The sequence below is a fragment of the Austrofundulus limnaeus genome, unplaced genomic scaffold, assembly GCF_001266775.1.
Source record: "Austrofundulus limnaeus strain Quisiro unplaced genomic scaffold, Austrofundulus_limnaeus-1.0 Scaffold3, whole genome shotgun sequence".
Classification (NCBI taxonomy): Eukaryota; Metazoa; Chordata; class Actinopteri; order Cyprinodontiformes; family Rivulidae; genus Austrofundulus; species Austrofundulus limnaeus.
This window is the reverse complement of record NW_013952405.1, coordinates 959,016-972,258: the sequence shown is the minus strand read 5'-3', so window position 1 is coordinate 972,258 and position 13,243 is coordinate 959,016. Positions and strand designations below refer to the sequence as shown.

At 37.9% G+C, this 13,243-nt stretch overlaps 2 protein-coding genes across 6 annotated transcripts in view; one reads left to right on the top strand and one right to left on the bottom strand.

The window, feature by feature from the left end:
- Positions 1-1,676, top strand: part of si:ch73-233m11.2 (NACHT, LRR and PYD domains-containing protein 12) — a 9,313-nt gene extending 7,637 nt beyond the window's left edge. For all 5 annotated transcript variants that reach the window (XM_014016490.1, XM_014016504.1, XM_014016497.1 and 2 more), the window contains one exon: positions 1,226-1,676. In XM_014016490.1, coding sequence (XP_013871944.1) covers positions 1,226-1,295 — 70 coding nt within the window. In that variant the 3' untranslated portion in view covers positions 1,296-1,676. The remainder of the gene's footprint in view (positions 1-1,225) is intronic.
- Position 1,677: 1 nt separating this feature from the next.
- LOC106523186 (ceramide synthase 5) lies at positions 1,678-12,884 on the bottom strand. Its single transcript, XM_014016551.1, has 10 exons — positions 12,516-12,884; positions 11,498-11,600; positions 11,139-11,269; positions 7,865-7,922; positions 7,716-7,766; positions 7,490-7,582; positions 4,696-4,824; positions 4,376-4,482; positions 4,141-4,297; positions 1,678-2,234 (listed from the first exon to the last, which is right to left on the bottom strand). Exons 1-10 carry the CDS (start codon positions 12,692-12,694, stop codon positions 2,094-2,096), a joined length of 1,149 nt encoding a protein of 382 aa, XP_013872005.1. The 5' UTR covers positions 12,695-12,884; the 3' UTR covers positions 1,678-2,093.
- Positions 12,885-13,243: the final 359 nt, after the last annotated feature.

The window sequence follows — 13,243 nt, the reverse complement described above, 5'->3', positions numbered from 1 at the left end:
GAAGTCATCAACAAGGATGGTGGAGCTACTCATTACTGAGTCCTTTTTTGACACTTTGATTTCTGTTTTGGGGGGTTTTCGAGTTTTTTTGAGCTATGGTCTTAAACTTTTGATCAGCTGAAAAAAAATCATGTTTGAGTGTAAATGCAGTTTTCAGACAGTTCCCTGCTCAAAAGTTCTTGTCTCTTGCACTGATTTCTTCTTTTAACATTGTGAAGCTCTACATAGAACCTTCTTAAGATCCAATAGTGCAAAATGCAAATTCTTGCACTTTGACTGGTCTTAAGATTTTGATCAGAACATACATATACAGTATGCACACATGAGCATATAGCTATATATATACATGTACATATCTGCATTCAAGCCTGATTCACTCAGAAGGTGAAGGTTTGGTTTTTAGCAAAATATCTTGTAAACCACTGGATGGGTTTTAATGACACTTCCAGAAAGTATGTATGTATGTATATATACAATCTGTCAGTTTTATGGACCTTTGGATAACATTTGGTGTGGTAGTAGCTGGGCATCATTCAGGCTAACACATTGGTTCCCAAACTATTTCTGCTGGGCCCCCTTTTAGTTTATATGAAAAATGATTTAGTTTTTTTCAGACTCCATTGCAATTTTTTTCACACCTCAACCATTTTTGAACAATTGAACTAATAAACTGACAAATTATAGATTGCAATAAAAAAATAAACTCCAACCTCTTCTAACTAAAGCAACAAACCACCTTAACAGTGTCATCATTCCAGTTAAACTTTTTTTATGTGACTATATAAATCATCTAGCAATAAATTTAAAAAAATGTCCCTCTATGCAAAATTGCTTTAAAAGCATGGAGAAAAAAAGATTAAAAAAATACCACCTTCAATGCTAATTTTTTTGTATTTGTGGAAGCCCTGTCAAAGACCTGACTGTTATGCTAGCAGCACCCAAGCATCCTTTTTTTTTATTCAGTCACACTGCAACCCCCCACACACTTTGGGAGCCAGTGGGCTGACACATCTCAAAATCTCTCATGAGCTCATGCATGTCATTTATAGGATTTTAACAAAACTATAACTTCCTTCCTTCTCATCACAAGACGATCTTAAAGTAAAACCTTTTCACAAAATGCAACAGACTCCTTCAAGCAAGCTAGGCTTTTAATTCTAAACTGTATTGATGCTGTTACTTCTTCAGCAATGACCTAATTTCTGTTTTTCTATTTTTCTTTCAGTCTGAAATACAACGACTTCAGCGAGGACGTCTTTGAAATGCTGGAGGAGTGTGATAACATACGATACTGATGATAAATAAACTCGCCTTGCAAAAACCAGCAAAAAACTGTAGAGGAGTAGCAAAAACAGCACAAATCCAGTCTCTTTTTGTCAGGGTGCAGCAACTTTCCCACACCATCAGTTAGTTTGTAACCATGCAGATCAAAACCCAAATGATCCTGTAAGAAAAAACACCCAGAAGTTTCCTTTCAGGTCCAAGCTGTTTTTAACAACATGAGAAGTGTTTTCCAAGTGGTCCGGATGTAGCATCTAACTATAATCGGATATTTATGCACACCAATGCTCTTTCTAGATTTTGAAGTCAATTTCGGTCTATGGTTCCTGAACAAAATATTAAGTTTAATTGAGAAACTGGGAATGTGAATGCCAAATAAATCCCCAAGAAATACAGTTTGTTGCAAAGTCTTTTATTACACAGAAAAAACAAATTCCTGCACAACTTGATTCAAAGCATTTCTGCTCGATAAGAGATCTTTGGGCTGTTCAGCATTTGGAATTACAAAGCAGCATCTTTGGGAATAATTAAATAAATAAATCAGACGTGATTTATTTTACAGTATCTTACACACGTGCAGTATGAAGTTCTGCAATCACACACGCACACGCTCTGTCAACTTGTGAAAATAAACATCAAATAACAAAAAATGTACATTCCCATCAGTAAAGGAAAGTTTTGTCTGTGTGCTAGATCATTCAACAATGTGTAAAAAACTAAACAAAACCAAGTATAGAGTCACAGAAATAAGGTGAATGTGACAGGCAACAATATTCAAGAGACAGAGCTTCACAGACAGAAATGATTCCCACTCAGTGGTTGTAAGTTCCTCCATTCAGACCACTGGTGTGATTGTTGTCCTTCACTATGGGGGTGGGACATTTTTTACTGCTGCTGGTGGAAAGCTCTTCATCTGAGCTGCTTTCTATGTCACTTCGGACATCTTTTGACACCTGGAAAATCAAATAAAGTCCTTTTTTTATGAACCGCCACCATTAAAAAAAATCCACATTAACTATTCTGTAAGAATAGAAGAGTTTTTTAGTCATGTCACTGCAGCCTATATTAACTAATAAGACCCAAACAAAACAGGCTTTTTTTTTTCAAAATGTTCAAAGAGATTCTCTATTTCTACGCATCTGTTGCAAAAAAAATAAAAAAAATCTGCATATTTGTCACTTTAAACATGTTCCAGTATTTGTGTGGCCAACTTTTAGAGTTGACACTGGCATCTCCAACACATCTAAGTTTTATCATCCTTCAGCATGTCTCAAGAAAACGAGAGCTGAATTTTGACACCTGCACGGGAGCTCTGGGACAAAGAAAAACAAACATCTGAGGCAAATGTTCAGGTCTACAAACAACACAGCTGATCAGTGAATCTGCCCGTCTGCATTTTTAAAGTGAACCTCCGTAGATTAAATTATAAGCATGGAGGTGGCTGCTGAGGTGGGTTTAAACGAGCCAAAAGGGTGTTATGATGTGGATGAAGGTGGGCAATCAAAATGATGTGCATTATTTAGAACAGTGTTTTTTAAGTGGGGGCTGAGGACCACCAGGGGGCGCCTCAGAAAAAAGAAAAAAGTTTTAAATATTATAAAATGTGTAATTTATAATATATTGAAATGCTATTTAAGAGCACTTAAGAGAGGTTAGATTTATTTTGTTCTTTTTACATGTTGGCTAATGAAATAAAATTATTATGCTAAATAAATGCAATAATTATTAAATGGTGAATAAAAGTGAGAAAAAACATTCTATAAGTTAAAGGTTCTTTTTCGTTTTTTATTTATTTTATTTTTTTACGAATTGTGTAGCATTGTTTATGGGTTTGCAATGGGCTCCCCAGCCAGAAGCTAATGCTGTTAGGGGGGCCATGGCATGGAAAGGTTTGGGAACCCCTGGTCTGGAATACAGATTTACTAATTGTCAACACAAAAAAAATAGGTTGCAATTCTTTTGAAAACAGAGTATTGTGGCTCACTGGGTGCAAACATTGAAAATTTAGTAAGAATGCAAAAGTTTTTCATGCAATTTTGAGTCTCCAACAGTCACAGCTCAGTCAGTAATTTAACTGCCTTAAATTTAGACATTTTTTTAAATCAAAAGGTTTGTAGAAAGATGAGGATGACAGAAAATCACCAAACAAAATTCACCAAAACCGTGTCTCGAGCTACTGCTACTTCTCACTTTGTTACTTTCCATGACGCATATTGCAAATATGCGAACAATAAGACACGTCTGCAGGAGTCGATGTGGCAAACGTGATAAACAAGTGACATAAACGAAGAGGAACTTTTAGTTTTCTAGGAAAATCCCACTCAACTTCTAACAGGGCAGCTCAGCCTTTATAATTTGGAGTTCTCTTGGGCAAAAACACGGCAGTTCTGTTGTTTTAAAGACCTACGTTGTGTGAAATGAGAAATTCTTGTTTTACTGTTAAAACGATACGTATAGAGGTAAAAATGTAGGCCGCGGGTGTCCAAACTTGATCCTCACTATTCTGCGAGTTATGGAGGCTTCCCTGCTCCAACACATTTGATTTAAATTAATAGGTGACTAACAGGCATCTGCAGAACTTGAAGGTGTAATTCAGACATTGAATCAAGTGTGATGGAGGAGAGAAACAAGAGAAACATGCAGAATAGTGGGCTATAATTGGGCCTGCACTCTAAAACAGCCATCAGTTTTCATCATTGTTCCAACAGTGTGAAAAAGAGCCATCAGTCCTGCTGAAACCTCAACCATGGATTTACAGTATGATCATAGGCCACGGTGCTCAAAGATGTTTTATAAGCTGAACAAGTAACAGATGATGGCCTGAATAAGGCATAAAACATAAAAAGAAAAGAGACAAACCTTTCCCTTGAAGATAGCCTTGATTGCAATGCGGGTGATTAGGTAGAACCAGATGATGTGAAGAACCTGCAGGACCAGCAGCAGCCCATTTAACAGCCACCACGCTCGATACGGCCCGATGATCTCCCAGCTGTCAAACAGAACGCTGTAAACAATCCTGCAACAAACAGGGCATATGTTCAGTAAGTCTGAACGTGAAACAACTTGGCTGAAGTGTTTTTGTTCCAATACTTGCCAGAAAGGAAAGATGACGAGTCGAGTGAGGAAAAAGACCACGCTGAATACCACAAAAAAGACGTCACACAGCTTCTGGTACTTGGCATAGTTGGCCAGCTTTGCAGCCTTTGGAAATAAATGAGACGATATATTCAAAACAGGAACATATAAAAAAATGTTGAATCTTGATGCATTCTCATTATATGATCCGTGAGAAATGCTGTATTTCTGTGAATGACGTCTAAGTTCATACATTTTTAAAAGGTGTGTTATTCAAAGCTCTCTTCACATTTACTAAAACATTTGTATAGATATACATACAGTATATATATAATTTACCTCAAGGAAAAAATCTGATGCATCATGGACACACATGACCAGACTGCCAGCTCTTATCATGTTGTTGCCGTAAGAGAAAGTGATGAGGAGTATGGTGGCCAGGTGGTGGACAAACATGATGACGAAATCCTGTCAACACAAGAAAGCAAGATGACGCAGACAGACAGACAGACAGACAGACAGACAGACAGACAGACAGACAGACGGTAGCAGTCTCACACCATCTTCCCATCACTCTGCCACAGAAATTCTTTATGGTTTTCAGACTTCTATTCCTCTCCTCTCCTCTCCAGGCTCTCTTCCACCTGCTCCCTACTCTCATTGCAGATCACAGTGTGTTCTGCAAACATCAGATGGACACACAGGAGTTCATCTGCCACCTGTCCATCACCACTGCGAACAGGAAGGTGCTCAGAGCTGATCCCTGTTGTAAAGACACCACCTTGAACTCATCAGTCACTCCTACTGCTCAACTCACCACACGTGTGCAGCCTCTGGTAAATACTATGGAATCACCACTCAGGATGTTCTTTCAACGGTTTGATTTTGTGTCTCGGAGTTGAGCAACTCCCTTTTCTTTCCACTCTTCTTGAACCTTTTTTCTTGTCTCCTGATGCCACACTGTATATGTAGTTGTGTAAGAAACATGTTTTTTTGGAAGGCATGACACAAACCAGGAGACAAATTCAGATTTAGACTTAAATATTTACTTGAAAAGAATAAAGCTATACAAGTACCTTCAGCTGGACCAAAATACAGACCTTTACTTGGTCTCAGGATATTTTGGCAAAGAATAATGAACACAGCCCATATTTATCCATCATCTTCCGGATCATAATCATATAGTTCAATTCAGTTTATTTATATAGCACCAAGTCACAACATATGTTGTCTCCTTAAGAATCCAGAAGATTGTGTTGAATCACTTTGTCACAGTGTCCCATCCTGAGCAGCACAGGGCAACAGTGGAGAGGAAAAGCTCCCTTTTAACAGGAAGAAACCTCCAGCAGAACCAGGATCAGGATGGGCGACCATCTGTCTCGACCGGCTGGGTTAAAGACAGGTTAGTTCACAATTAGATCATCAAAAATAGCTTAGATCTTTAGGTTAAAAACAAGAATGTGTAGTGCATTAAAATCTCGGTGTTTAACAAAATAAAAATCCTTCAAATGTGAGATTTAATTATACAAAATGAAAAAGGACATTCTCTTAGTGTGAGGATTCCATCTTTTTTTTTTTTTTTTTTTTTTTGCTTGGGGTCATGCCTGCACCACCCTCACAAACATCTTCACTACACTTGACTTCCTCATAATTCTTCTCTTGGCATCTGACCATATAATATTTCTAGATTCACAAATACTTTCTTGGCCTGAAACCACACTTCTGCTCACTAATTGGCTTGACTTGGCTTCAGCAACTCTTTCCCCTATCTTCACGGTTCATCAGCGTTATCTCACCATAGCTACTGCATTTCAGAGCACTCCCCTTTTTCCTGAAAATCTGTACGAATACACTTCTACTGTTAAGTTGGACAATCTGACATCTACACTTACCCACTCTCCAAAACTGCACTCACTTCCTCCTGACTAATAATCTGCACTTCTTGATTTGCCAACCTAAAGTGAAAACGGTTTTAAAAAAACTGCAAGTTCTGTAGAAAGTGCAAAGTGTTGCTCAATTATATTGAGACGCTTGTGCAACTTTCTATCTTCATTTAAGCTCCGTAGTCAATCTTAGCACAAATATATCCTTCTTTATTCGTTTATTTATTTATTTTAAAGATGATACTCGTACAATCTGCACTACCAGTCACACATATCTTATTGAAACCAATAAAGAAAAGAAGCTTCTTTAATAAATTGTCTAGTTTGTTGTGTTTTATTTTCATTTTAACAAGACAATCACCCAATGCAACACAACAAAGAATGTCCCAAAAATAGTATGTGTATTGAAAAACCAAAAAGGCAGCACATGCAAAATACTTTTCAACTTAAGGAACTCTATACAAGTTTATTTTTGAAGAATCTGGTCATAAAGCATCAAGTTAGGGTCCTTGGATAATCTCCACAAATAACGTGAAAAAAAATTGGTGATGTAATATTTTTTCTATAATTATGATAAAAATACATAAATTAAACCATAAAAATAAAAATATTATCGCTGTAAAAGCTGTTTGGATCGTCAAAAAGCCCATGTTTAATAGGGTTATTAAAGTTTGTATACTCAGACCAGTAATATTTGGGGTCGCAAGCCTCTGCCATGAATATTTAGTGGGTCAGAAGGTGAAAGTTTGGAAACCACTTGTTTTAAAGATAGCAAGTGGACAATAGTTGAAAATCTCTAAATAAAGTTATTTATTTCCAGTTAGGAATTACTGAGGGTTTTTTTTTTTTTTTTTTTTTTTGACTGGATGTTTTAAGAGGGTACTTTTTATTGTATTCACTTACAGGGACATCTCTGCTTAAGGAAGGATCAAACATTTTTTAAAGTCTACAATTTCCACAGAATGTGTCATTTTCCACATTTTCTTTTTCTAAGCAAGTATCCACATGTTGTGTCAGAGCAGCTTCTTGTCTGACTCATTTCCATAGAACTACCAGTAACCAGTCGGTCAGCATAAGACGGTAATACTGTGACACCCCTAATCCATACTTTAGTTTAGGAGTAGAAGGGATTAAAATAAAACAAGCCAAGCATGAAAAACTGGGGCTCTGGAACAACGGGAAGTACAAGTTTGGTCAGGTTAATGAAAGGAAGCACAATAATTGCTGGTTTAAAAAAGTTGGTGACTCACCTTCCGTTTAATATCTGTAAACTGGGAAAACATCAGGGACCAGTAAAAAGCCAGCTCAGCAACATAGTGAGTATATTGTCCAGGACTCAGAGGCTTTGTGTGGGGGAGAGAAAAAGCAAACACACCTTTGACAAATATGTCGTCTTACTAATAAAGAGTGACATCAGAAAATACACTGCAGAACATGATACGTATCCAATTACAGTAAATCAAAACAAATATTTACCTGGAATGGATAGTTGTGCCAACACTGTCGAACATCCCACATCCAAGGTGACTAATGGGCAAAATAAAATAAAAAATGTAAGGAAAGGTATGAAGGCATTTAACAATATCACCGTTTGAAAACATAGAACTGTAAATAGTTGATCTTACCACCCACAAATAGCCAATGGAGTAAATAAAAATCACCAAGTAAAAGGTGAATCTCCACCTGCAGGGATAGAATCACACAATGTGAACTAAAAACATCACATAATGTCAATAACAATGCAAACAATTCCCAAGGAGGGCAAACTAACACTAATTGAAATTTCAATTTTATACACATCTTCTATAAGGATGTGTTAACATTGTGATGATGCAACATTATAGTAATTAAAGCCACAAAGAATTCAGAGCTAAATGATTTGGACCTTGTTTGAAAAGACATTTGACTTGAAATCTGTTTAATAGGGTTTTCTGGTGACTGCTTTACAATCAGGGCAACCAATGAGTGATTTATGAAACCAATTTTTTTGTTTGATTTTGGTCAGCAAACAACAAATTGTTCTAGATCTTATACTGTATTAAAGGTTTGCAATAAATGGAGGCATTTTCTCTAAAAAAATAACATTTTCATTTTAAACAGACACCTATAAAGTATAAAGTTAAAGCTTTGCTTTTTACCCTAAAATAAAACAAAGTTCTTTTTAAAAGTACCACAATACAGCTCAGCATTTCAGCACAGAGCAGTTTGTTCGTGTTGTACTAAAAACCGCACCCCTGTCATGAAGAGGCATCCCTGAAAAGGACCTAGGAAAAAGTGTGCTGCCTAAAGATGTGCCTGACTTTCATTGTGCTGATTATTTAGAAAAAGTAGCAAGAATCGGTTTAATTTATTGGCCAACAAATCATTAAGTCTACCTCTAGTAAATACTTTTTTCTGTATGAATAGAATTTTTATTTATGCATCAATACTACTACACTATAAAACCTATTATAATAAGTACTTGATCATTTAAACCGTTTGGCTTATTTATATCCAAAGCCTTTAGAACAGGCCAGGCCAACCAGTAGATCGGGATCTACCGGTAGATCTTTAGCTGGTTAGCAGTAGCTCACGGAGCAATGGATCACGGAGCTTGTAGAATGCAACATTGTTTAACATTGCAGCCTTAAATGCACTCTTTGCAACGTTTTTTTTTAACATTACATTCTTGAACGCGCTCCAGTCTCGCTAGTTTTGGGTGCTGTAAAACAGCACTCCGAACATGGTCTTGCGAGATTAGGGTCATGTGTTAAAACATGGCAGGGAGGCGGAAAAAAATGATGAATGAAAGACAGCTAACAAGTAAATAAAACATTATTTTCACCTGGAGTGGGAAGAGGACTCATGTGTAATTCGAGCACCGCCTTGGCTTGTCCAAAAAGGATAACGTGAAACTGCATTTCTTTCAAAAGAATGCACAGACGCTACGAGGCGGATTTCCCCTCCTAAGGTAAGGCTGCTATGCTAATGCAGCCCCGTACCTGTCTCAACACACGTCTTTCAGCGATGACGAAGTTATGAAAGAAGCGTTTGATGCTGCAGACGTGCTTTTCCGTGATTTTAAAAATAAAAGTGAGATTGTGGCTGCTATAAAGACGTGCAGTTGTCCACCAGGATGGATGGATGTGTCCAAATTCGTGTCCGTATTTCAGTCTGGACTGCTCTGGGTTGAAAATTAGGTTTTGACTCAGCAAAATGACATTGGGATCAAATCCAGAGCAACAAGTCGCACGGATGGAGAGTTCTGGAGTCTGCTTTCTCTCACATGAAAATCAAGTCCAAAAACTGATCCACAATGACTGGTGATCATCTGGAGACCTGCTTACACCTCAACCACCTCATACTGCCTGCCTATGAGACCCTGGCCTCCTCTCAGTGTCAGAAGTCCCACTAAGGTAGACATCCATTTTTTACTTTAGTTATACATTATTTTTATATAGCTTGCATAAAAAGTTGTCTCCTCTAGACTTGTCATAATGTGTCTGTATGTTGTTTTTTATTACATTTTAGACCAGACTAGTGTCTTATACACTGACTGACACCTTTGTGTTATTTACAGTATTTATTTATTTTGCAGTTTGGGTGTGCCCTTGTTTTCCGTACCTAGCGTGGCTGTGTGTGTGTCTTGTTTATAGGTGGTGAACCAGGTGTAACTCTTTGAATGGTCTGGAGCCGGCAGTCTGGACCAGTGAGGGACTGAGCTTTTTAACACCTACAGATGACACCATCCTGCATGCTGCAGAATGAGGTTTGAAATAGTTGTTGGAGGTATGTGAATCTGCACCATCGTMAGTCACTTTTTGTAATAGTATAAATGAGAGAGTTTTATATTGTGAGCTTTGACTTTAGTTTTTTGTTTTGTTTTTCCTCCCCTGTATGGAGAGAAAGAGAGGAGAGTTCTTTGAATAAATGGAGACGAGTTCCCGTGCTCCAAAGTTATTTGACTCTGTGGTTTTCGCACTGGACAGGTTTCCAGCCCTCATAGCTCGCACATTACAGGGAGTACCAATTGAAGGAGGCAAAGAAATTTATCCTTTTTGATCGAGCATCACTTTTCTGTTTCTCTGTCAGGAGTTAAGTAAGGATTTTATCTTTTCCTTTTTTTGTAGGTAAATATATGTTTAAGTAGATAGTTTTGTTTGACAATACTTTAAATTAAATAAAACTAGCAACACATTACTTTCTGTTTTATTTATTTTAAAGAAGTGAGGAGTAGGGAGATGAAAAAACATGTTTTTTGATACTGAGACTGGACGAGTAGATCTCGGCAAACTGCTGACTTCAAAAGTAGCTCTTGGTTCAAAAAAGGTTGGGCACCCCTGCTTTAGAACAAAGCCTTGTTTAAATAAGTTTTAAAACCCCTGGCTTAAAAACAAACAAACAAGCAAAAACAAGGGAAACTGAAAAGAATAAATAAAAAAAATAATAAACTCTATAATTTTAATTGTGAATTTCTTTCTGTTTATAATTATTTTAAAACATACATTGTTTGGATATCCTAAAAATGGGGATGTGACAGTCACATTAGAGGCAGAATATGAAGCACCAGCTTTGTCAACACAAATTAAAACTGTAAATTTACATAATATTTGCTATTACTGTTCTTTGTACATTTTTTTAAATAAGGAGTGACTAATGTAAAGGAATTACAGCCCAACTTTGAGTCATCCCTCTGCAGTTAATTTGCTGCTGTTTAATCACTTCAGTGTGGTTTTTTACGGCACAGCTGTTGCCACAGAAAATGTGTTTAGAAAAATGTAATCCACTCGAGAGCCAGGCAGCAGCAAAGCTATTGGAGGACTTACTCTGAAGTTGTTTACGCACACTGCTGTGTTGGTAATATTCAGCCAATTTTAGGTGTAAACCTCACAATATATTAGAAACCATGCAGCAGCTTACATGCTCTCACAGAACTTTGTCTGCATGCTGGGCCTGTCCTGGTTCCGACGGACCCGAAACCACCTCTGGATTTTTCTTTCATCCCAGTCCAGTTGCTTGGTGAGCCCCTCCAGCTGCCTCCTGTCTGGACACTGGGGAGGACAGAACAGGACTATTATTAAATGACTCTTTTTCTTCCACCGTTTGTAAAAACCACAAGATCCAAAACATGTATTTTGGTCACTGAACACATCATTAACGCCCGGGCTGGTGTGTGCCTTTGTGTGCACAATCTTGTGCAGTGTGTACACGAACAAGGAGTGAATTCCAGAGCAAACACTGCTTTTTTTGTTGTTGTTGTTTGTTTGTTTTTTACGTACTGCGTTGGACTGATAGAGCCTCTCCAGGACAGCATTAGACTGAGCTCGTCGAGGCACTCCCTCCTGAATCTGAAGTATGTGGGCACAGGGCTTGGCCACTAGCCTGTGTACACAGACACACACACACAGAGGAGCAAATAAAAAGGGGTGGGAACATGAAGATGGTTCGGTATAAACATTTAGATGAACAAAGAGAAAATTTAATACCATATTAACTTCCATTAGTGTGCTCATAAAGCCATGCTCATTAGAGCTAAATGAGACAAAGAGAGCACAGCAGAAGCTTGAGTGGGGACACGTTAAAGTGGTAAAAACCCTGGAGAATGTAGCACCTAGTCTAAACAAAAGTGTGATGACCTGTCATGTGATGGCATGGGAAACAGTTGGATTGAACGATTCGGTCCAAAATCCTAAAGTGTGTCACAAGATCATCTGTTTGAGCTGACCACTGTTTCTAAAACGCTGTTGGATCTACAACGGGATTATTTAGAAAAAGTTTCTGCTACTTCCAAACAGAAACAGAGGGCGGCTTTCGCCTTGCAAAACACAAAGTTATATGACCACTGGTGACGATGACTATTTGCTTCAAAATGTTGACTTTTTATGGAGTTGAGTTTGAGTGTTTTAACAGCTCCTACACACTGCTTCCTGTGATCACATCAGGAATGATGACATTTCTGTCTTTCCTCAAGCAACATCTAAAAATAAAATCCTAGCAGAGCAAAGTTCAAGGAAGTCACCAATTAATGAAAACAAATGTAACATTATACCCTCGTGCTACTTAATAAAAAAAATGATGTATTTAGCTGTGACATGCTGAAAATAAGTCTACAGGCGTTTTGTTTCTCTGTAATTTAAGACACTCTATGCTGACTCATTTCCTAAAAATCTTGTGGGTTTTTTTTTTTTTTTTTTACATTAGGGCTCCCAGCTATGGGTTTCCGTAGCAGAACTGACAAGAGACAGAAATGAAGGACAAAACTACCTCAAACTTAACAACAACGAGCTGAAGTCTCACCTCTCAAACAGCCGTCTGAGCAGTAAAAGCCCCACAGCCAGAGGCAGAGCGTACAGCATGACGTGCCCCAGTTTGGGGTACTCCACTCCGGCTGGTGGATGCTCCAGGTCAGCCCATGACACATTCTCTGGGAGCCAGAACCTCTCACTCCAAATCCAGGCTGAGATAAAGGAGGTCATCGGAAAGAAAGAAGCTCCTGAGCGCCCGAGAGAAAACAAAACAAAAAAAAAGAAAGAAAGAAAAACTTTACTTGACAGTGAAGTCTCCCCTCCTCACCGCAGCGCCGCGCTGAGTAAGCATTACTCTGACACAACTAAAGCCGTAGTGAAAGCCAAATTTCTGGCTTGACTTGCAGCTGACAAGCAACACCCACCTCTAGTTGTTGTCTGCTAAAGGCGTGGAAACGACTTCAGTGCGTTGATACATTTTCTGCGTGTTGTTTAACGCTGCTCTTTGTAGGAGTTAAAAGTGGCTAACGTGACGTTAGCTTACAGCTTAGCTAACCACTAATTAGCATTTAATTAGCTTAAACACCTTTTAAGTTCAATTAACTTTTCATGTACCGTCTTCAAGTTGTTTGTCAACAACTAAATACTTTTTTTAGAGCCATTGAAGTTATAACAGTTAAAACAAGGTTAAGGTTTTAAAATGTTTTTATAAAGCTAGAATAAATCAATTTACGTAGGATAAAATAGGCCTACAATAAACTAATAGGCTTAGATTTAAAT